This window comes from Coloeus monedula, assembly GCF_965178545.1.
Source record: "Coloeus monedula genome assembly, chromosome: 2".
NCBI classification, from domain to species: Eukaryota; Metazoa; Chordata; class Aves; order Passeriformes; family Corvidae; genus Coloeus; species Coloeus monedula.
Window position 1 is genome coordinate 101,134,412 of NC_138782.1, and position 25,292 is coordinate 101,159,703.

The 25,292-nt window shown below is 37.0% G+C and overlaps 1 protein-coding gene across 1 annotated transcript in view; it reads left to right on the forward strand.

Moving 5' to 3' along the window:
- Nucleotides 1-25,292, forward strand: part of TPO (thyroid peroxidase) — a gene marked incomplete at both ends in the record, with an annotated part of 58,104 nt that overhangs the window by 11,144 nt on the left and 21,668 nt on the right. Inside the window, 5 exons of the mRNA XM_082276773.1 lie at nucleotides 12,569-12,653; nucleotides 14,266-14,435; nucleotides 16,697-16,829; nucleotides 21,529-21,658; nucleotides 24,355-24,561. Coding sequence (XP_082132899.1) covers nucleotides 12,569-12,653; nucleotides 14,266-14,435; nucleotides 16,697-16,829; nucleotides 21,529-21,658; nucleotides 24,355-24,561 — 725 coding nt within the window. The remainder of the gene's footprint in view (nucleotides 1-12,568; nucleotides 12,654-14,265; nucleotides 14,436-16,696; nucleotides 16,830-21,528; nucleotides 21,659-24,354; nucleotides 24,562-25,292) is intronic.

Consider the following 25,292-nt stretch of genomic DNA (forward strand, 5'->3'; position numbering starts at 1 on the left):
GATATAGCAGTGGAGTATTTAGCACCTTTGTGCATGTTCAGCTAACGTTGATATGTCAGTGATGTATTTAGCAACTTTTCTGCAACTTTTATTAAAGTCATCTTTGTAATAAGGCGGATATGTTCACTGCCTGGGCAAATGAAGCTGTTCTTTGCGTCAGATTAGATCTCAGAGGTGACAGTTAATTCAGAGCAATCAACAGTCCTTTGTACTCAAATCTCCATGAAATACCAGATCTGCACTCATCAGCACTTTTCTTTCCTCCCCTCTGCTTTTCCCTGTCTGTGAATAGTTCTCCCCTCTGCCCAAATAGTTGCTAACAGGGGACAGTCCACTGAGTTCATCTGTTACAGACAGGCTTGAGACAGAACAATCTGTGGGAATGAGCATTGGGCCAATGCTCATTCCCACAGGTCACAGGCTGTTTGGGGTGGTGTTGCACTGCTGGCTAGTTATCCTGCACAGGCACACACATGTGATGACTTTTAATTAATGAAAATTCAGGTACTTGGGTGCTATCACATGCAGCAACTGAAAAAAAAAGTGAGGATCTAAACCCCTCTGTGCCTCAGGGGGAAGGGAATATGGACATCATTCTTAGATTTATGTATATTAAAAAAAGCTACCTGGTGTCATAATGTTATTTTGTTTTAAATGATTTATGAAGATTATAAAAGTCTGTATGAGTTACACACTCAACTTGAGACCCTACTTAATAATTTCTGCAGGGAGAGGAGTCATTTCTTATTCATGGTCCTTCAAGAGTATTGCATTATATTTGTAACATCCCAAAGCTTCTACTGGTCCTGTCGTCAGTGTGTTCTTATTTATGAATGAATACCCACAACAAATTGATTAATCATGTTCCCCTGTTAGAGCTCAGGGAAGTTCATTTCGTCCTTCAGAGTGGTCATCAGGAGAGCCTTGGGACTATTCGATCACACAGTGAAGAGTCTGATATACTTCTGTCTTCTGCAGTGGCCACATTCAATCACCTTGAAAAATTCATTAGAGACCACCCTTTATAAACCAAGCTGTTTCTCTAGTGAAGACCTTTTTATTGCTCCAATACTAGTTAATTAAACTATATTAGGAAATGGTTGGGATTTGGGTTATGGTTACCCGTAAGATAAACTTGTGAAAATTTTCTCTGATATGTTTTTGCCCCAGGCCAGTCAACAGTGTACTGAAATGCCCCTAGGCATGGCTGAAGAATTAGCACAGGCCAGATGGTGTTTTTTACAAGCTCATCTGGAGTTGGAGATCTCCACTAGTACAGATGAAATTTGTAGTGTTTCACACACCTTTAATTTACTCTACAGAAGCAGCTTTCCATTTCAGGGACCCTGATATTCATATACAAGCTCCACCATATGGCATTGGGGCCTCATACCAGAGAAAGGCACCCATGTCTTCCATGCACTTATTTTGAATAAGAAGTTCTTTGATCTGTGATGACTTTGATGATAACTAGAAAAAAGAGCTGGGTATCAAAATCCTGCAGAATTACACAGTATAATCATGGTATGGACTTACAGCCCTTATATTACAGTAATATAGATGTGTGTTTTGAGGGCATTCAGAAGTGCAGTGAAATAAGGTTACAACTCTTTTTGGGAGCACCTGTTGCCAGGGTGCTACAGCTACAAAAACCACTTCCCATGAAAGCACATTTCAATCAAGTGTTTATTCCTCATTGAGACAAATTTTATTATTTCTCATGGGAACCGTGATCCTCTCAGAAGGCAAAAGATTCTGCTGCCAAATACTATTGATCTAAATAGTGCATAGATTTTGTTTTTCTGTTATTCAAGAAAGGGCTACCTTGTGCATCAGGGGTCAACTGCATACCTGAAGAAATGAGCAGTACATTGCTAGGGAAAATGGACATAGATGATTTTCTAACTGTGGTACCTGCAGTTGCAAAAATGTCCTGCTGGTTTACAGCAATGAGCTGATCTGCCAGACAAGACCTGATCCCAGATTACCCATAATTAAATGCCTACATACCATCACATACCCTGCAATAAGCTGGTGAGTAAAAAATCAGCCAGATGGGTGGTCATCGATGGGGGGTGCCCAGGCAGAGCTCATTGCTGCCTGCTGAAGAGCAGGGCTGGGAAGCTGGGCAGGAGCATGGACAGGGCAGCAGGTTAGTGTTGTATACCAGTCTGCAGGAGGAGTAATGAGAAGATGGGGAGGGGGGCACAAATTTGGTGTTCTTTCTGTCAGTTCTTGGGTTTGTGCTCCTCACACTGAGCTGGTGCGACAGTACTGGCTACTCTGACCCAAGGGAATTGCATGCAGAAGCCCTGAACTAAGGGAGGCCCAGGGGGTCAAGACCCTGTGGAGAAGGATTTCCTTCTTCTCTTTCTTCTTCACTGCACACCCTTGTAACCCCTTTCAATTTTTAATTGTATTTTTTGCTATTTGCAAGCTATGTTTTATTTCAATGCTGGGGTTGTTTAATTCCAGTACAGCTCATCTTCTTATACGTTTTTCTGCAGAAATGAAAACTTGCTCCCTATGGGTTTGTTATTTTTTTTTTTTTTAAGTGTAAATGCTCAACCACTTACAATGCCAAAATTCAGCATTTTCTCACCAAACCAAGCACCTTCACTCCTTTAAGCCTCACATTGTTAAAGCTTACTCACAGTCTGCAGATCTCAGAAGTGGATGGGGTGAACTTTTAGTTACCAATTCCAAATATTGACACCAGGTCTTTCTTTTTTTTAATTCTCCTTTTATATCTCAGGGACACACATTATTTTCTCTTGCCAGAGCATGAACCTGAAAGGTCTGTTGAGAATCAGTGATAAATGGTCCTTTTACATCTTTTTCTTTCTCCTGAGTCACAGCTTCTCCAGATTCTCTTATTATGTGTTTATTATCTCTACAATTTATTTCCAAAGACACTACTTTTATTTGGCTGTATTAAAATATTTTTGTTGGATTTGTCAGTCTATCATGTTATCTATTATTAATTTTGCCTCAGTTCAGGTATGAAGACTTCAATGAAAAATGTCTTCTTTTGTTGTGTCTATGTAATATATCTGTGTGTGTGTTTGTGTGTGAGCGTATATATATTTTTTTTTATGTGTATCTACATACAAATACACACACACTCTCTTCTTCCTTGTTCCTTCACTTATTTAGTAACCTCAGCTTATTTTTCACAAATTATTGATTCTTATTAATGCTCATTTACATATGATAGGTTTCATTCATGTTATTAGCTACTGTTTAATACTGCATGCTTATTTAAATTCTTATGTGCATTTTGCATCTGGATGTTTCAACATAGAAATAAGAAAGTTGTATCATCTCTTGTTTGTTCAGTCTGAGAGTTTTCTAAAACATACTTTAGCTACAGAGTGCTTCAAACCCATCAGAGCATTAAAAACAACAGTTCAAGATTTTTGGAACCTTGACATGACGTCAAATAGCCAAGATGTTTTTATTACTCAGTCATAAGGCTCACTTGAACACTAAATATTCCAGAGAGTAGTGCTTTGTGACCTCTTAATATCACCACTCATGAAGAATGTTTCATTTAACTTCTCCAGATCATTTACTTTCCTGATTTGTGAGAGTCTAATGGAAATTTGGAGATTAATTTGGAAGCATATTCATTTGCCTGAGTGAATATGAACTTGGATGAAAGAGTTCAAGAGTAACTCATCAGATTTAAAATGTGGTTTTCAATTAACAAAATATGTCTATAATGTAAGATGTGTCTAGAGAACAGTCCATTTAATGAGCTGGTGGCCATCTTGAGATCATCAAACATCACTGGCTGTTTGTTTCCCTTTACTACCTCTTTTTCCAAACTGATAACTCCAAAATGATTCCTTACTGTGTTAATATCTGCCACTGCCTTTATCTCTTAATTGATAAAAACAAATAATTAAAAATTAAATAATAAATTTGGAAAGTCAGTGCCGCATCTGGGAAAATGCAACCTACCAGGCAGGTCACTAAAGCAGAACAGCAGAAAGCATTTAAGTGTGAGGAGGAATTCAAGCACTGCTTTCCAAGTTGTTGCAACATTTGTGTCTACGGAGGGGCTTCCACATCACAGCCTTGACATCTGTGATGCCTCATTTTGGGGATGGTATACAGCCTAAAAATCCCCAGACCTTTTGGTTTAGGACAGTGCAGAGAGAGAACAGTGCTCTTCAGAATGGACTGGACCAATGTTGTCCTACTGAGATACCGGATGTAGCTCATGAGAACAGCTGAGAACACACAACTGACATAAAATGTGCTTCATGATATAGCATCACACTGATCTGCAGGGCGCGTTCTCCCTCCACTATGATCCCCTGTTCTTCTTCCTTTATAAATTCCCCCCCCTTTTCTTGAGCACAACTTTTTCTTTCCTTTCAAATGATGGGTACAAAATGCAAACGTCTTCACTGCCTGGATGTTCCCAGTAAGTCGGTCCAGGGAGGCAGGAGGTCAAAGACATTGGTCCAGTTCCTAGTGCTATCAAAAGAGCTCCTAAAGTGAGATATCCGTGTGTCATGATTCCTACCATGGAAATATTCACAGAATATTTCACTACAAAAGCAGGATAGGAACATCTGCCATCCTTTCAGTATGGCAATGAATCACTATCACTTCTTGCACTTCCCGGTTTTCCCTCTGGAATCTTAAATTCTTTTGTGGATTTGTCACTAACCATGTTGAGAGCCTCATTCACGGCAGGCAGAATACTAAAATTGGTCTGTCATAATTTTAGCATGTGGTCATTGTTTTTATTTTGCTAAATCCATTTCTGTTTTCTCCTAAGTTACAAAAGATCATGTCCTGTTAGTATATGATCAGCTTTATGACTATGTGACATATGGTGTATCTACTGACCATAAATCCAAGAGATAAGCTTGGTCATACGAAACTGCAATGGTCTCTGCAAGAAAGCCATGCTTTGGAAGAAGGAAGAAGGATCACCATTAAGCTTGCAATTAAAATGATCTGTCTGAAAGAGCCTGATTTTGGTCTGAAATCAGTGCTCTATGAAGATAAAAGATTAATTTTCTGTCTCATTTTAAAAGAAAAATTTTCGTGTTTCAAGCCACTGAATTTCAGACCTTCTATAAACCTTAAAAATTGTTCATCTTTTCCACAACTTTTCACATAAATCATAATTTTCTCATTAGTTAAGGCAGAGTTTTCAAACCGTGATATACAGGATTAGCATGAATTCAGACAAGAAATTGAGTGGACTCTTCTCTGTAGTTAAATTTATCTTTAGATAGTTTTGTTCTGCAAGTTGGGTTACTCCAAAACAACTGAACATCTGAGGGATTCTTCCTGTAACTAGAGTCTTAAATGCTTGCTTGCATGAGATAAAACCTCAACTTGGGTTTAAATCAACATTTTAACAAGACAGTCTCGTGTTCTAGAGATGTTACTTTCCGTCCACTTCTGAGAAAAATAATTTATCTGAGAACATTATTTCGACATCATACACTAAAATTAGTATTTAATGACCAAATCCCATTGATCTAACTCTGATCCAGCCTGTCCAGATCCCTCTGCAGAGCCTTTCTACTCTCCAGCAGATCAACACTCCCACCCAACTTGGTTTTGTCAGCAAACTGACTGAGGGTGTCTTCAATCCCCTTGTCCAAATAATTGATAAAGGACTGGCCCCAATATTGAACCCTGGGGAGCTGGCCACCAACTGGATCTGGCAGCATTCACCAGCACTCTCTGGGCCTTGCCATCCAGCCAGTCCTAAGAGCCATTTAGCATTGTATTTTTTATTTGACAAAAAACCCCCCAAACAGTAGTTAATGCTGGAAGAAGCCTGTAAAAAGAGGATAAGAAAAATTCCAGCCATAGTCAATTTGTGATTCAGGGGTCCCTGTTGTAAATCTTTTACCTCATAGGCCTTAATATATTCTTATTTCATAAAATTGTGAAAACATTTATATGAACTTGTATGCAATTTTTTACCAGAAACTAGCAGTTTCATGGTATAACTTTGTGTTTTCTAAATAACAGTACTTTTTTGTTTATTTTCAACCTTTGTGACCTTTAGTTCTCTACTGGAATAGACAGTGAATGATTGTTGCATATTAACCCTCCTCAACCCATTTCAGGCTTCAGAGACCTCTACAGGGTCTTGTCTATCTAAAGAGAGTAATAGCAAAAAATCCTCCCTTTCTAATAAAATAAAATTAATTCCAGAAAAAAACTAGGTGCTTAAAGTAACTAGAAGTAATGGCATCATTGAAACCCAGCTAAACTGATCTTTCCCATTAAGCTACTTTTCTTTCACCCTTTTCTTGCCTTTTTTTACTTGTGACATTTTGCTTAACTTATTAAAATGAGGCTTAATGTTGTTGCTTCTATGTTGTTAAGCTGGAACTTCAGCAACATTGCTTCTGTTGAAGTATTTTGCAGTTATATGCACTTTCTTCCTCTTCTCTTGCAAGTGTTCTTAGAACTTTAAAAGCCAGAAGAGATTAGAAATTAATTTTTCTATTATAGACATCCATATTAACAGTGTCCTTCACGCTTTGCTAGACCCCAGGATGTCGCTAAATGCTACAAAACAGTGTAATCTGCTATCAAAATAGCTCTGCAGCAGCACGATTTGTGTTGGAGGTTCCTTCATTCTAATCCAGTGCTTGTAAGAACTCATGCTGCCTCAGAGAGCCTGGCAGAGCTGCAGGCTGTTACAGTGCAAATGTAAGTTGTTTTGAGGTTATAGAATTGTGTCCATTTCCTGTATCAAACATCAGTTGAATTGCATAATATTTTAGGTATGGTCTAACTTTTTCTGAACACCATAGTAGGTCTGTAGAAATTCATATATGTAGTAATCTGAAGTTCTGCCACTTTGGGATATTTCCTTGAACAGAATTTATCTTTTTATCATCAACTCAAATATTTATTTTATAGGTATTTAACTTTTAAGAACATAGAGCATTGGTCTTCATGTGCAGATTTAAATCTTGGGAATATAGCAAATTGAACAAGTCAATTTAAAACTTAATAATGTTAATATGGTTATCTGTTAAGGTTCATTGCTGCTTTTCTCAAGAGTGTTGTTTAGCATAAGGACTGTTTTATACTGGTCCTGTTCTCCATGTTTAGACCATCCTTGAACTGTGCAGTTTCAGTGCTGGGCATGAAGGTCTGATATCCTTTCTGCAGGAAGAATGGCTTAAGACAGACAGCTAACAGAAAATCTGGGACAAAGGGGGTACATTCAGCAGGATATTCATCAAAATTCTCTGCACTTAAAATGGCAATATGTGAATCTTGGATTAAAAAAATTAAGGCTGTTCTTGAGCAATTAATTTTTACCCTCCTAATTCTCTTTCATCAGATTTCAATAATAGGATTCTGAATGAGCTCCAGTAAGAATAGGAATTCAGCTGTGCCTGTCTTTGTGGGTCCAGTGTAATTAAGACTTCACAAATTTTTTAACTAAAACTGTTATTTGTGACTCAGTGGGCAGTTAAATATTCATGCTCAGAAAAACACAAAATAAAAGTTGTCATTTAATGTTTTCATCACAGACCAGTTTTTTGGATGTAACTACTTAAGGCTCACTGTTGACAAATACTTCAACTGCAACCAATGAGCAAAGGTTGAGATCCTTATTCAAACAAACCTTGATGTAAGTATGGTCTTTTTGAACTAAATGGAGAAGCTTTGATTTTTGACTGTGAAACTGCAAAGAAAATCAAACTGGCTTTTCACTTTAGGAAAGTCTCTCATCTCTCAGAAATTAAACCTTTAGTACTTGTGAAGTATATGAAAGGATATAGTGAGAGCTCCTTATTGTATTAGGTGTTCAGAATGGATCTGCTTTTCTCAATGCTTTGCTGTGCCTTAGAAGAAGTCAATCTTCTTTATACTTTCTTATGTAAGGAAACATCATCTTAAAATATTTACAATTTGGAACAGGCTTAAAGAGGTATTGCAAATTTGACTTCTTGTCTGCAATCTTAAATCCTCCAGCCAAGGAACATAAACCTACTTTTCCAACAGAGGTTTGTTTCCCTTTGCTCTGTGCTTGCTTCTCATCCACGTCCACTCATCTTTGCAGTGAACAGGTTATGGATGATATTCCCAAACCTCTATAATAACATCCTGGAGTTTGTCCTCCAGTCAGTTCACATGCTCCTAGGTTTCCTTTCACCACCATATTCCACAGCCTCAAACTCCAGGATGCCTCCTGCTACCCATCCCCTACTTCCCTTATCCCATCCGGCAGAGATCAAAACACTGATCTTTGGCTCCACCTTGTGATGTCCCTGTCGTGACCAGCAAAGATTAAATGAGGGAATCTTCAATACTGATTCCAGATCTGATCTTTATCTCTCTGCCTCTATAGGAAATAGGAAAAAAAACCCCAGCCAAATAGATTCTTTAGGTCAAACTACTGACTTTAAAAGAATCAATAGGGCTGAAAGGTGTAACTAAAGAAAAATAGCTAGGCTCAGAGAAAAAGATCGGTAAAAAGTGCTGGAAGTTGGTGGGCAGCCTGGGGATTATCATCTGAATTCAAAATGGCCATTTTGGTAAAGCACAAATTATAGAATGCATAAAATAGGACACAAAGTTGGGGGTTTTTGTCAAATACAGTCACAAAAATAACTAGTGAAAAATAGTTTATCTTACTGCATAATGACAATTTTTCTTTTTCTTCTCATTTTCAGGAAAGTAATTCAGATATAAGAACTGACTATGCAGTTATCTTTTGGTTCCTAGCAGGAAAAAATAAACAAGTCAAGTATTAACGTCAGTTTCTGCTTTGTGGGAACATAACTGTGGCCAAAAAGATTTTGAAATAATTTGCACTGTTAAAGCTTGAGTGAGTACCAGTGCATAAAGCTGATAGCCTAAACTGGGCCCCTGGAAGGTACTTGGCTTTCATAATTCAGAACAGTTACTGCCACCGATAAAGTACAGAACTGTGGAAGATAATCTCCTCAGCAGACAAAAGGTCAGACAATAAAACTTTTGCTTGCCATTTTCCAGAAGAAATTCATCATATTAACTCATGAAATGCAAAAGGAAGGGGTGTTTGCACATTGAATTTCTATGGGCAATATAGTTTCTCTGAATTTTCAGACTGATTAATTTTTTTTTTTTTAAATTTTGGTAGGATATGGAACTAAAAATATTTCAAATCTTTCAATTTCCAATCAACATAGTGCATGTGTAAAATGATACCTCTTGGAGAGTTTATATATTTGCACTGCTGTAAGAACTGCCAGAGTAGCAGTACTGAAATGGAGAATGCAGCTCACCTCAGCTGTGTGAGCATATTCACTGTGCTGCTTTGATACCACAATAATCTATGGATAGGAGCATAGATTAGGGTCTGATTAGTGTTATTAGTTTGGCCATTTCATTATCTTATGTGCGATCACTGATTTACAATCAAATCAGTCTAATGCACAGAGAAGTTCAAAATGAATGGTGGTAAAATATTGATGTATTTCTCATATGTAGGCTAAGTGCTGCTGGTATCATGAGAACATATTATGTTGTAAAATAAAGTTATGTGTCTCATTGTGCTAGAAGCTTCTCAAAATGTAAAAGAAAAGTAATGAGTAAGGAAGGGAAAAAGAAAATGTGAATTACTTTGAACTTCAAAAACGTAGTCAAACATGGCTGGAAATCTAATTTTAAAGTAAAATTTTCTCTAATGGGAAATTATTTATAGTCTGGTTTATAATTAGAAGATGCATATATATATATTTTCAACAATTATCTCTTCTTACTTGTAGATGAAAATTTTCATTATTTTGGGATTTTCAGCAGCTATAGCCTTCACAGCTGTTTTCTTTTCTTTCCTTGAAACAGGGAAAGACACCATCTTTGGTAAGTAACAGTAAAAATACATGTTAATTCCTTATGTTGACTGTTAAGCTGAAAATACACTGGCACTGCAGACAGTATAGCAATATTAGTATAGCTCAATCTCTTCTGTGTGCAAAATACACTATCCGGCTTCTGTGAGAATTATTCCATGGATGTTTCCCTTTAAAATGCAGTTTCAGAAACTCCGTAAGTAAAACTTTGTATGTGTAGTGTATCTCTAGTGTATCTTGACTAGGAGCGGTTTTACTTTCTTAGTGACGTTCACATGTCAGATGACGCTGACAAGCACGATTGCTGGGTTTCTTTCCCCATCTGCTAATCATTACCTTTGGTCATCCTGGGCTAGAGGCAGTTGCCATAGAATGTCCCACCTGGCACTCTCCTGCTGTCTCACAAGGGTGCTTCTCTCCCGTGGGTCTGTTGGCTGCTGGCACTCTGTGGATTTTAGAGCATTTTAGATTGCAGTATTCCCTATGTTCAAAAAATGTAAGCTTGTAATTTTTACCATCATTTGCATCTGCTCAATTTAAATCAGTTAAATCAAATAAACTAAAAGTGTAGCAGATACTAGACTGAGTTTTAAAAGAAATCTGTAGAAGCTGATTTTAAATGAAATTAGGGCAGAGATAGTAAAGAAACAGGATTTCAAACTACAATCTCTTATATAGCTGTATACATCATTCATAAGGCATGATGATATGATTCCCTAGGAAAGTTTTCACCTGAAGTTAGTGTAGAATCACAAATAAAATAAAATTATATACAAACATATTAAATTAAAACAAATTCCCAAGCTGTTACTTCTTACGAGAAATCTTTTTTGTACCATGACTGCAAAACAGGAGATCAGGTTTTCTTTCCAGAGTGAATTCTTTACTTTGAGCTTCCATACAAGTTGTTTGGAAAGATGTGGCCTAAAATGACCACATTATGCTGTATGTTAGTTAATAGAAAATGAATCTAAATATAATAGAATGGTTTAGGTTGGAAGAGGCCTTAATGATCATCTTGTTCCACACCCTCTGTCATGTGTAGGGATGCCATTCACAAGACCAGGTTGTTCAGGGCTTCTTCCAACCTGGCCTTCAACACTTCCAGAAACGAGGCATCCACAACTTCTCTGGACAACCTTGTTGCAGTGCCTCACCACCTTCACAGTAAAGGATTTCTTCATAATATCTAATCTAAACCTGCCCTCTCTCCATTTAAAACCATTGCCTCTCATCCTGTCCCATACCTGTCCATATAAGAAGTCCCTCTCCTTCTGTTTTTATATGCTTCCCCTAGGCACAGGAAAGCACCAATATATATAAATATACATGGACTATAAATAAATAGAATAGATTAAATGTGATTCTTTTTATAGTAGGTGTTCTTTGTTCTGATGAGACAGTACAAGATAATGTTTATTACTCAAGAACCACATATTTGAAGAGAGTATATTGGTACAAAAATCATACTTCTTAGAAGCAAAGGAAGACAGACAATGGAATTTAAGTATGGCAAGTAGATGTTCTCTTCAAGATCAGAGTCTGAATCAATATTACATAACGAACCATACTTCAAGCATATTATATTTCTCAAAGCTAAGCCCCTTAAAAGTAATTTAAAAACATGCTATATTAAATTCTAAAAGAATTACTTATTGTATGGCCTATGAAAATCCAACTCGTTTTTTAACATAGACTCAAAAAGGTTTTCAGAAGTACCAGAAATCTGAATGATAACATCAAATGAATAATCTGAATATTTTATTATGCACAGGTGAAAAAGAGAAATAACTACTGCTATACTTAGATACTGAAAACTTTAGTAGAGAATAATTTAGCCTAGGAGAGATTACTCCTCATCACACATTTCTCTTCTTTGAGCTGAGTGCCCTATTCAAAAAATAGATGATAGAAATAGCACAGTATGGACTACAGATAGAATATGCTCCCCTAAAATTACACTGTGCATAAATGACAAATGATTGTACATAAATGATTGTTATTATTTGTTACGATTCATTTTCTAAGAAAAAAATGGGCCATCCCACAAAATTCAGATAGAAAAAAAACAGTTGGACCTTAAAAATTCTTTTATTATAAAACATGTACACAGAAGAGGAATAAACTAAACCACTATAGTAGTATACAAAATAGCACAGCTGAAGTATTATTATGTTCACATATATTCTTCCATCAAACATAGGTGAAAAAATGAGAATAGGGCTTTCATGCACTGGCCGCATCCCAGGTCTTAATTTTCTTTTAATATGGACTTGAATTCTTCATGTGGCTCAGACCAGCTCATATTACCTGTGAGGGAGGCTCAGATTTGTCCTGTCAATCCAAGGGCAGTTTGATGAAAAATACATATGAAGCCTAAGGAACACAGTTGCATCCAGAGAACACGTTTCAGCTGGACCTATTATGTTTGGTACTATACATGTCCATAACTGGATTTATACTTCAAGAAACAGCAAGGAAATCTAACTCTTTAAGTCTTATAAATTATGGAAGAATTGATTTACTGCCCTTACTTTACTTTTCAGAGAGGTCAGGAGCCACAACATTAATTTCAGGAATAAAATATGGAGATGGTTTTAAAGGGCAAAAAATTTCACCTTAATATTAGATATTTATATGTTTTCTAACTGTAAATATTTTAATAAATATATTCTATATTAACATATTTATCTTTGTTTCTTTTTATTTTTTTCCCTGTTGAGAACAAATTGAAGATAACTGCATTACTAAGGCTATCCAGAAGGGCTCTAGTCTGGTGGATTATGCTGCACATTATGAAATTAAAAGGTAAAAAAAAAAAGAGGAATCTATTCAGTAAAAAACCTTTCATAACCGAAAAGTTAGTCAGTCTTTCTGTTCTTGAGAACCCATATAATCACAGATTCACTGCTCCCATTACCTTTGAGGAATCTGGTCTAGAGGAAGGTGACTCTGCCCATGGCAGGGGGGTTGGAACTAGGGGGTTTCTAAGTTCCTTCCAACCCAAATCATTCTATGATTATGTCACTGATTATATGATCCAATATGACCTTGTGCATTATCACCATATAAGTTGCTCTCTTAAAATGTGAGACAAAATAAGAAACCCAAAAAGAAATACTAATGTTTTTCTGAACTAAATAGCACAAAAAATTCCATTAACATATGGCTCAAAAATTATAATTTTATGGACACAGTTTTGAAAATTAATTATGTTTTTTCCAGTGCAGAGTGAGATGGGAACAGCTCCTATGGCATCAGGAACCAAACCCTATTGCCTTAAAGTGGACTGTTAAAGTGAATTTAATATTTCCTCTTCTATCTACAACAGATAAAATAAAAGATAAGGGAAAGGAAATAAAACGTTTATCTTGGACTGTGGTTAGGTAACAAATTAGGGAAAGCTCCTTTGTGTTTGAGTTTTAGTATGAGAGTGAGTTCTTTCAACCATTTTCTGACTAGGCTTCTGTGCTACACAAAATTAAATTCTCTCCAAAATTTGGAACACATCAGCTAAGTTTTACAGGGCACAATCACCCCACTTTTGCTTAGACGTTCCTAAAGACTTATCCCTGTGATTTGAAAATGAGTCGTGATTTGCAGAGCTCTGTGAGAGTTAACTGTTTATATAGACAGACCTTGTCAAGAACTGTTGCCTGTCTGTACGTAGAGACTGAGGTCACTTTCTGGTTATAGTGTTAGTATTTGGGTGACAACCCTAAGGCATTTAAAATTTAGAAGCATAAATCTCAAGCTTTCAGTGGCTCAGCTGCCTCATGTACTCGATGGAGATACTGATGTTTATCTGTCTCACAGGATATTGTGGCAATTTTTTGGTCAATATCTTAAAGAAGATAAATGCTAAGAGATGCTAAAGATAAATGTTTAACAATGATTGTTTCAATTAGGAATTGAAATTTTATTAGGAATAAATCTCAGACCACTTACTCAACCCGGACAAACCACCAGACTGTTAAGCTTCCTTTGAAATACTGTGTATGTGGATATATAGACTTTAAAGAGAATTGGTGCTCAGAAATGCTATTGGTCTTTGGTATTAAATGTTACGTGAAAGCAAAGCCTGCTTGCAGTAGTAAGTTTTGTGACTGTCCTGCACAAGATCTTCCACTTGGTGCCGCAGGCTCTGCTCACCCCAACAGTTTCTGTCTCATCCTAAAGGCTTCCCACAAACTGAACTCTTGTTAAGTTGTGTGTGTCCAACAGAAGGGGAGTTTCTCTTTTAGAATTTTCCTTGCAGAATAAGGTCACAAAAGAGTCCTCATCTTTGCTTTCCCAATGTACTCTTCAATCAAAATATACCTTAAACTTTCAACCTATCCAGCACAGACAGCTTTATTGTTATGAAAAAGTTCTAAAAATGTATACATTGCAAAACCTTCTGTATTTATCTCAATTATAGAAAGGTCAAAGGAAACGGAATAGCAACCCCTACTTTGCTGCTGGCTTTCTCAAAATTTCCTGAACAGGACAGTCAAGATATTTCCCAAGCAGCTGAACGAATGGAAATGTCAATTCAGGTGCTGAGAGAAAAAGTTTGCCAGAAGCACAAGCGCTCATTGCATCCAACTGGTAAATATAGTGTATTGACATTGGCAAACCACCCTATTGATTTGCTGAATGCCGTCTTTTAGATTAAAGTTGGGTTAAGTTCACTTTTATTTTACTTTTGCACTTTCTTTTGTTCTTGAAAGCACCTCGGATAGGTTTACATTTTTCTTTGCTGGAGTGTGGGTGGCATTCCTGCAGTTGAGAAGAGCAGCATTGCACTGTTGGCATCCTGTGAACTCATGACTGTGTATTGCCTATAAATCAGCCTGCATATCCTCAGTGTTGCAAGCTTCTTGTTTACAGTGAAATATCTATTTTCCCCAGCAGCTTGGGTTTAGAGCTTGATCTTTTATCACACTATGGCACTGGCATTTTCAAACACACTTCCTCTCAACATATGCATATCCCTCTCTTAAAAAAATATGTTCTTATTTTCAAATCTAATTTTTTAATACAGTGCTGTTACACATTTATTTCCACTTTAACTGGGGTTTTTTTTATGTTAGATGGGAAAAGAAAGAGGGATAGTCCAGAAAGTTCAGTGTTGTCTAAGTAAACACTTGCTGTTAATTAGAGATTAACTTCTCTGTCTGGTGTCTGGAAGGTTCAAAATAGCAGAAACATTGACTTTTTTCCCCCATAATTTAATTCTGTCACTTCCATGAAGTCTTCTGTCTTATTATTATAACATTTTTTTCCAAGATATAGAAACATTAGAGTGCTGTAGACAAACATAAAGCTCCACAGTTATTCTACTATTTTATTCCCTTGCAGAAATATCTAGCTTACTAAAATAATGGGATGTTTGTAGAACTAAAAAAAAATCTCTATCTATATGAGTATTTCTGTGCATATATTTATGTACCTACACATACACACACAGATACAATTATTTTTGTGCTGTGCAATTTCAAAAGAAATTGAATTTCTAAACTGCAGAAGAAGTGCACAAAGCTCTTGTTAATTTTCAGAGATGAAACAACATTAATGGAACATGAATAGACGCTCTACAGTCTATGTGCCACAACAAAATAATTTTACATTAATTAAAGAACTAAATTGACTTTAAAGAAAACATGGGAGTTACTACCTTGGCAGCCCAGATAACTGGGGAGCTGGGCTCTGAGTATAATTTACACCTGAACTAACACAGAAGTAAAGCTCTATCCACAAATTTGGCACGATTAACTAGTATATAATGACAAGATTATGTAGCCAGTCTAACAACCTCTTCTCTCTCTGTTCTTGCTACTACCTTGTACAGATTCTAACTGCTCAACAGAACATTTTTTGAGCTGATTTGGCTCTTGAATCTTTGTTGTTCATTTTTCTGGCTTAATTTTTTGGACTGAACAATGAACTAAAGCAGTTTAATTCAGAGTTGAATGGGCAGAACAAATAGATATGTGATGTGCAGTGGGGAGACAAGGGCAATATATGTTATATGTTACCTCTACCCTCATCTTTAATCATATGGTGGTTGCAGTCACTTTGAATGTCAAGGGTTCTCTGAGTTCAGGAAAGATATTAATGGAATCATAGAATGATTTGGGTTGGAAGGAGCCTTAGAGACCCCATAGTTCCAACCCCCCTGCCATGGGAAGGGTCATCTTCCTTTAGACCAGGTTGCTCCTTTTTCATGCGTGCATCCACCTCCAACTGGCCATACATATTTCAATACCTGCAGAGGTGAGAACAGATCTCCCTTACACAATAGTGTGGCTTTGTCCCTCGACATCAGATGCTCACTGGGAGCCCCATCTTGGATTGTATTAGAAATATATTTATAAGATGCTCTCTACTGGTAGAAAGGGACTTGATTGTACCTAGCTTCCAAATTCCAGCTAATAATTCTGATCATCTCCCAGTGAACAATGAATTCTATAGTCATCTGCAGGGTCTTTAAATTTGCATCTTTCCAGTCCCACATTTTTCCTCCTTGGCATATACTTTTGTTCTTGAATGGCATTTTTTATGCCTTTGTTGTAAGCACAGGGACCAGCCCAGCAAAGAACTACAATGCAGGGAAAGAAGGAAGCAGAGAGCAGGTCAGCCCCAGTTCTCAGCTATTGCTGGACCTCTTTCTTTTCATTCTCCATTCATCTGATAATAAAGCCAGCTCTTCCTCTAAGTCCCTGAGACAGCCTCTTGCAGCACTTCTCACTAAGTGCTCTTTCCTAGGAAGAGGGAGAATGCTGTAGATGCGGCTGACAATAATGCATTTTCTACTGGAGCAGCTGAATCTGATACAGCAAATTGCTTGTCTGGGTTCTTCCTTTCAGATCATTTATCAGCTGATCTGCTCACTATGATTGCTAATATTTCTGGATGTCTGCCTTATATGTTGCCACCAAAATGTCCAAATAATTGCTTAGCTAATAAATATCGACTCATCACTGGTGCCTGCAATAACAGGTATGTATGATAAGAATTGTGTCTGGAAAAATCCTTCTTTCTCATTCTTTCAAGAAGCTGTGTTTACTTTTTCTGAGGAAATTGGTGGAGGGGGCCTGACATTAATCTGTTAACTTTGGAACCAACTGTAAATGAGGTGCCTGTGAAAGTTCCCAGAGGAAGAGCCCATCATTTAAACTTTGGTACACTAATTTTTGTAGACAGGCTTTCCCTCTGAAAGCTTCTAAGATTATGTGAGGAACTTTACATTTAGGGAGACCTGATTCAGTAGATTCCTTCTTCTATATAAAAAGCAAACTTAATTCTAACCCAGCATTTATTTTTGATTGAATTGGATAAAATTATCTAAAGTAGGAAAACTATGTTACTTCACAAGGAGAACTATATTTGTATTTTCCCACAACATGAATCTAAAAATTCTAGGTGCTCTATTTAATTTTAGATATCTGGTTGTATATGTTTAGTGGCTGTTTTTTACTACTACTATCTACTTGTTGCCTAATCCATGTTACAATTGCTTCCTGCAAAACCCAACATAATAGATGTACCTGTCTTTTCAGAATCCTCCAATGCAATGAGAGTGTAAAACTGAGAATGAGAGCCCCTTTTAAGTACAAGGGTAAACAATATTTGTACTCAGCAGCCTCTGGATACATAGACCTAAGGTCACAAACTGAAAGGTGGACTGTAAGATTACAGTTGAAGTGCTACAGAGATGAAAATGGAAGGCCATTGTCATTGTACAGGTTAAGGTGCTTTGCAACGTGGTGAATAAAGGGCAGTAAAATTCTGCAGTTTTATTATTCAGCAAGTCTGGTTTTATGAAATGAATTTGTTTTGCTACGTCAAAGTTATTTGCAAGGAACATGCCTGATAGACTCTTTGCTGAAAGGACACAACCTGATATGCATCAGTGTTATAAATCTAACTGTGTGGGTATCCATAATTTCCCCCAGGCATGTTCAGAGTTCCTTGGAATCTAAACTAGCAGCTAGTACAATATTTGCACTGACAACTCCATCAGGGATTGAATACATTGTCCAGGATTCATGCAGCTGAACATAGACACATGGCTGAAGCTCTTAATTTACAGGCATGGTTGTGTAGTCTTTCTCCCTAGATATGGAAAGAAGCACTCTGCTTTCTCTTCAGTGACTGATAATACTAGGATGTGGATAGGCATTTCAGTCTGGTGTCTAAAGCTGGGTAGGGTAAATATGATTCATTGAGTCTGGTTTGTAGCCACTCTTCTACTTTGTATATTTTTATGCTTCACCGCATCAGAATTTAAACCCACCATTCATATTTGGTGGTATTTTGGACTTTTTGCTCTAAATATCTGTAAAAGTTGCAAGGCAGCAAAAAACTCTCCAAAACCAAAGACTTTTGAACCAGTGAGTCAGATCTTAACTGATTCTAAAACTTTGTGAGCTCCTTGAAACACCTCTAGCTCTACTGAAATACATCAGCTTAAAATCCCATTATACAGTAATGTAAATAACATATTCTGTGATGTGTGCAACAGTGATGTAAGCCACCTTCAAAGTCTTCAGACATTAAATGAAGTACCAGTCTGTGCTTTTCCTTGCTTTACAGCTTCCACTTTCAGGTAGAAAATATATCGGGACCTATGTTGCACTTGTACTTTTCCTCACTCAGTTTGAATATGTAGCTGTCCTGTAGATCAGTAAATGCTGCATTTCATAACTGAAATTTAAAAATAAAATTTATAGTGGAATTAATTGTGGGCCTTCAAGAAAAATCTATTTAAATCTATTTAGAAGTGAGCAAGGAAATGCTTTACAGATGTTTTACTAAATCAGTTTGCATGTTTGAGACAAATCTGATCAATTACAAAGGATTTATTCCACATCACTGAGATTGTTTTGTTTTAGTGTGCACTTCCTAGAACAGAGGTGTAGCAGAATAGCATAAACATGACCTTCTATGGAGAATAGCAACATAACATTCCCAGCAGAGTTAATATCCACTTTTACTAGTAACAGATATTAACAGATTTTAGTTTTCTTTCTGCCTAAACAAGCAAAATAAAATTATATTATTTTAAAATTAAGAATAAGGAATAGAAGGAAAATCCAAAGAGCTGGTTTTTTCCCATTTTTAGTCCCAACTAGCTAGTATTGATCTGTGTATTTTTTTAATGTCTAGTACAATGAGAGAAATTCAAGGGTGAAGGAATTACAGGTACTAAAGAAATGGACTCTCACGGTGCAATTAGCGTCACCTAATCCTAGCCTTCAGACGTAGTTATATGTCTACTGCAAGGCTGCATCTTTGTCTGTTCCTGCTAGTGAGAAATAGAATGGAATGACAGGATGGCACTCAGGTCTTTCTTTCTGGCTTGATGGACAGGTTTTTAGATGACTGGCTTACTTTTTGTACACCTAATGTTTGGGGCATCTAGGAGGAACTTTATCTGCAGCATTTCTATTTCACTGCCCTGTCATTAACCATTCTCTCAGGTAAGAACCTGATGCTCAGTCTGAAGGTCCAGTACCAGCAGACTTAGGAGTAAGAGTATGGCTCCCCTAGTGGGAAGAACGAGCAGTCCTGACTCAATCCACTGACTTCCACAAGGAGGAATTGAGATGTTTCCTTTAGGATTGCTACTTCACCTCAGTGAAAGCTAAGTGTTTAATTAGTGGCAGGCTTATTCTCCAGAAGCGTCCCATGTTTCCACAAGTTACACACGTGGTAGCTCAGCACAACGTAAAACATCACAAACTCCAATTATTAAGTTGCCATATGGCATTCATTCCTTGTATCTGAAACTAGGCAGAACATTAAAATAAGATTCAAAATAAGAAAGTCTGGATTGTGAAATGCTGTTTACAACTCCAGGTTGCTTCTCAGGCAGCCAAAACAAAATCCAAATGGTACAATACCAGTATTTCACAAGTAAATTAAAACTCCCTCTTCCTATAAACAAAATATATAGTAATCAAATTTGACCACTATAAATCTGTATGGTAGCAAAATCTCATTCTTTCAGCTGCCTTTTTAACTCAAGCAAGATTCCAAGACATTAACACGTTTGATGCAATAATAAAAAGGCATGTGGGAAGGGTTTTACTTAAGTAGCATTCCAATAATTCTGCTAAAATACAAAAGCAATCAGGAGAAAAATCACTGGTTAAGCAGCTACATTAACATTTCATTATTTTTAATTGAGTGAAATAGCACTACACTATGTGCAGTATTTTATGCAATTTTAATAAAGGCAAATCAACTGTAACTAATTTGAATGCTTTATTAAAGCATACTTCAACCTTCAAGTGTGAATTATTGTGGATAATTAAGTATATTACTGTACCATGTAGCTTGGCAAATTGAGCCTCTTCAGTGTGCTGGAGATCAATGAAGTATTAATATTATAATTGTTTATCGTCATGATAGACTTACAAATGTATGTTTTAACACTATGTATTTCTATCAACATTCCAGAAATATTTCTGGTTCTTTGTGGCTTACTTTACAGTTTTACTCAACTGAGTGCATTGCAAAAAATTATTTCTTCTTTTTAATGTTGATATATATTTATTATGAATATATTTATTAGGAAATATATTGAACGGGACATGTTAAAAAATGACCAAACAACAACAAACCCTAAAATTTCATCTTAGAAAAAATGCATTTAAAATATTCATGATAGAGAGAAAATTAATTGGGTCAAACCCAAGAATCCTTACTATACTAATAAATAGAAATCAGCAAGAATCATTTGCTGACCTTCAAATTAAGTATGACCTGATTCTTGTCACCCTCTTACTTTTACATGTTTGTCTATACTTTTTTACTCCCCTTCCCCCTTCCAAGTTGCCTGGCTGTGGGATGACAAACTGGTATGTAATGGTGCCAAGGTGTGCCCAGGCAGGCGACATTCAGAGAAATGCAAGTTGTTGAGAGAAAAAAATACAGTGCAATTAGTGCTGGCAACTTAGCAGGATAGTTCAGTGCCTGGGCTTGTACACAGGCCCTCCCAAAGATGGACCCAAGAAATTGGTATAGCTTCAACCAGGGGGAGTCTTGCCCCTGCATTCAGCCATTGCTCCCACCTGCTCAGTCCTGGCTTCTTTGGCCTTGCTAAATGATTTCTTCTCTATGACTAGTGTCCATTTTTCTTTTAAGCTTTATTCACCTGTACTCCAGGTTTTCTTCATATTTTCCTAAGTCTTGATTTCCTAGACGTTGCCCTAAACAAACATCTTTTTAAAGATGTTAGCAAATGCACTTGGGACTACATCTGACTTTATGGGGAATGAGGACTCTATCAGGAAGTCACCTTCACAGCAAGTATTTCAAAAATGTCAAAAGGTAACCAACTTAGGTTATAAACATGAGTAAAACAGTAATAATTCATTAGTAATTTAAGTTTTCAGTATTTTCCTTTTGAGTAAAATTAATATGGGCATACATGAAGAAAAGTATTTGATGCCCTCTCAAAGATTGCCACGTGAACATCTAATTACAATGGCATATTGCTCTGTAGCTGATGATTATTTCATATTATTTTATTATTATATTTTTTATGCTCAGGTTTTATATTCAGAATATAAATAAAATATAAATATTATATATATAGTAGATTCAGAATATATTCAGAGGTTCAGGATTTTTTCTGTTTTTGCTGCTGTTGCTTTTTGGGGGATTTTTTGTTTTGTTTTTCTTTTCATAGGGAACATCCTAGATGGGGAGCATCCAACACAGCTTTGGCTAGATGGCTTCCAGCAGCCTATGAAGATGGCCTCAGCCAACCTCGAGGATGGGATCCCAGCATCCGATACAATGGATTCCATCTGCCCTCGGTTAGGAAGTGGATCACAAGATCACTTGAAACTCTTTCACTGGGCTATTACCATATCTGCTACCATAGATCTCCATTTGCATCAGTGAATGAAGTATCTTGTGTAAAATACTTCAGACGTATCTGTGGAGCTTAGTTAAGAAGCCAGTGGCTTTGCTAAAGCATAAGTGCAACCACGTGGTGAGAGTTCCCCTGCCCCTGGCTGGGGTAAGCCCATGGAGCAGTGCCAGGGGGCACTGACTGCCTTGAGGGGCAGCCCAGTACTCCGTAAAGTGCTGTGGGGGAGAGCAGGCAGGGCAGGAGCTGGCCAAACGCCTGGCCTGGAAGGCACCAGACAGCAGGCAGCCAGCAGACACAGAGTGATGATTGCTCAGGTAGAGAAAAGGTGCAAAGTCAACCCAATGTTGAGCTTCCCATGATGAAATTGTAAAGAAGAGGGAGATCTACAAGGATGCATGCTGCAATGGTCACAAGTTGCTCCAGAGAAAATTTTGTCTTGAAAAAAGAAATTAATTTGTTGTGAGCACAATTAAATAGTGGAATAGGTTTTTGTTGGAATATGGATTCCAGCCTAGAGAACTTCTGGCTTATCCCTAATGGGAAATACCCGTCTTGATGGGGCTCTCAATAACCTAACCCCTGCTTTCAATTTACAGTTGCACATTGTGGTCTCCAGAATTTCCTTTCAGCCTCGACTTTCTAGTGATTTTATGATTCTTTGCTTTAATAATGGCGCCTTTATTCAGGGAAGGAGGAGGGGGAAATGAAGGTTGGGTGTTAACTAAATAAATATAAAGCACATAGACGTGCTAGCACATGTGTAGGTGCGTGCAGGTATGCCATTCCTCATAGGGTAGCAAGCCTTAACTGAACAAGTATTGCTATCAAATCATAACTTCATTTTTTAGCTAGTCCAACTAACTGAGCTTAGAAAATATTCCAATATTTATGGATTTTAGCACCTCATATTCTTAAAAAATAGCAGACCCGCCATAGAGGGAAGTTTGAAAAGAGAGTATTTGCACAGAGGGCTGGGTGAAAAATTCCCCAGTGCAGTGTGCAGTGATTTGGGCTGGATTTATAATTTGTGATTTGTCATCATTGCTTTGAAACCTGACTTTTAATGGACTCAAAGTCTTTTCATTTTAACCATTGTATGTTTAAAAAGGATAAGCAAGAGAATTTAGTGTTAATGTCAGCTGCAACTCATGCTATTAATTAAATAACATTGTCTCTAAGCTGCACAATTTAGCGCTCAGAGATGGAAACCTGACATTTACACAGGCAAATTTCCAGTAGATAGTACAAACTACCTTTTTCTAGATTCATTAGGGTACATGTTTGTAAAATAAAACACTCTTAAAAAAGATTATATAACCATACCAAATCTGGTTATCAACATCTGACCATCAGGAAGGTTCTCTGCTTTGTTTCAGAGTAAGATAGGGTAAAAATAATGTAATAAAGTTTTTTCTCATTTACATAATTGTCCTTTTTTTTTGTACCTTTAGCTATCTAACTATATCCTTTTAAAAGTAACGTGAAAATAATGTGAAGATGATAGATAAGTGTGAGGATTGCTATAAAGTAATACTAGATCACAGTGTAACTGTGATAGTTAACAGGGATAAGACAATTTTACTAACTTCAAGAAAAAGTTTGTGCTTTGTGGCCACCAAAGCTGTTAAAATACTCATCTAAAGTCTTGAATTCCTGATGACCTGTATGTAGCTTGCTCTCAACTATTTCAGTATAAATCCTGATGTTCCCAACAAGTCCCATGTTGCCTGTTGCCCTTACCAATTCCATTTAATGGAACCTGCCTTATACATTCATTATATAGCCCTTATATTTATTACAGGCTCTGTAGTGTTTTATCTATTTTATGTGCTGCCCTTTCAGTTGCTTGACTTCCAAGGTAGCTGTTATATGCCAGGGAATATTTTGCAGCATGAGGGAGGAATCTGTGAATAATGATACCCCTAACATTTCCACAAACTGAGTGCTGATTTTGCTCTGATGGTTTTGCTTGGTTATTAATATAGGCTGGACATGTAGCATCGATGTCTCCACGTGCTCATCCTCAGAGTATCTGTATCTCCATGCAGCTTGCACAGAAGCATGTCAGAAATATATTTTGGCTTCTCCCTGCCTGGGAAAAGGAAGCAGAACTTTCAGCTACCAGGTGTTTGCAACCTAGCTCATGTCCTGGGCTGCATAATCTCCTTCATTTATGTATGGAGCAGCTCAGGCCCTCTGCGTATCAACAGTGATTTGAGATTTCCCAGCAAATCTTTTTGTATAAGGAGGAAAAAACATAATAAATAGAAAGAAAACTTTTAGACAGTATAAAAGAAATGTGAGGTTTTCAAAATTCAAAAAAAAACCCAGATCAAAGATACAGTGCTTACTGGCAAACATAAAAAACTCAGCTGAAACATCTTTGAATATGCTTGTGGCACCTGGGTCTCAGCTCCTGAACAGAAATAAGAGCCTGACAGAGGTTGGATTTTATACTGTTGTTGGATTTTTTGTTTTGGTTTCGTTTTAGGCAAAGCATTAGAAGCACTATACAACATAAAGTTGGGGAGGGGGCAAGATAGCTTTTATCACTGTTCCCCATAGTTTTTAGTGTTTTATCATTTTGTGAGAAGTAAAAACTGCTTGGCACTCAAGGTAAATTTGTTCTCTTCTCAGGTTCGTGAAGTGACAAGAAAAATTATTCATGCATCTAATGAGGCTGTCACTGAAGACAACCTGTATTCTGATATCATTATGGTATGGGGACAGTACATAGACCATGACATTGCATTCACACCCCAGAGCACAAGTAGAACCACCTTCCTAAGTGGGATGGAGTGCCAGATGACTTGTGAAAAACAAAATCCATGTTTTCCAATAAAGGTAAGGTTCTAACTTAAATTCTTTGAGAGAAATGCCAGGGTCTAAACAGGTGAGTAAAGCCAAGAAACATTGGAGCAGACAATGATAGAAAAATAGAAACCAGTACAACTATTAAACGAAACAGGTAGACATTTAATTTTTTTTTGTAGAGTTAATAAACATAGTTAATGTATTTAATACATACATGAATTTTTTACCTGTTTATGTTGCTGAGAAACCTTACTGGTCCCTCCCAATGTTATTGCTCTCATGCTTCAAGGTTTTGAGTTCCATTGGGGAAAATAGCAAAGTAAAATTTATATTTTCAGCCAGATAAAGTGAAAGGATCTTAAGATTCCTCATTGAAAGCAAAAATACTTCTTCCAGCTAATGCAAACTTTTGAAGAGAGCTGTCTTTTCAATGTATGCATAAAAATGATCTTCAGGGAGCTGTTGAAACATACATACATCACATCTTTGCTTTGAGCAGATGGAAAACGTGTTCAAAGCTTGTTAGAGGGCTAGAAGAAACATAAATAGGTAAAAATATAGGATACTGTATTTTTGATCACTTAATTTAAGAGCATAGTCCTGCTTTCACTCAAAAAATTGAGTAGAAAAGTAAAACCATACTTTTGTTTCTCAAAGCACAGCCTGTACAACTCAGGCTACAGGAAAGCCCCATGCCCATCACAGCCCTTGGTGATGTTTAGGTTAGAGCAACCTAAATTGCTTTCCTTAGTGTTGGAGCT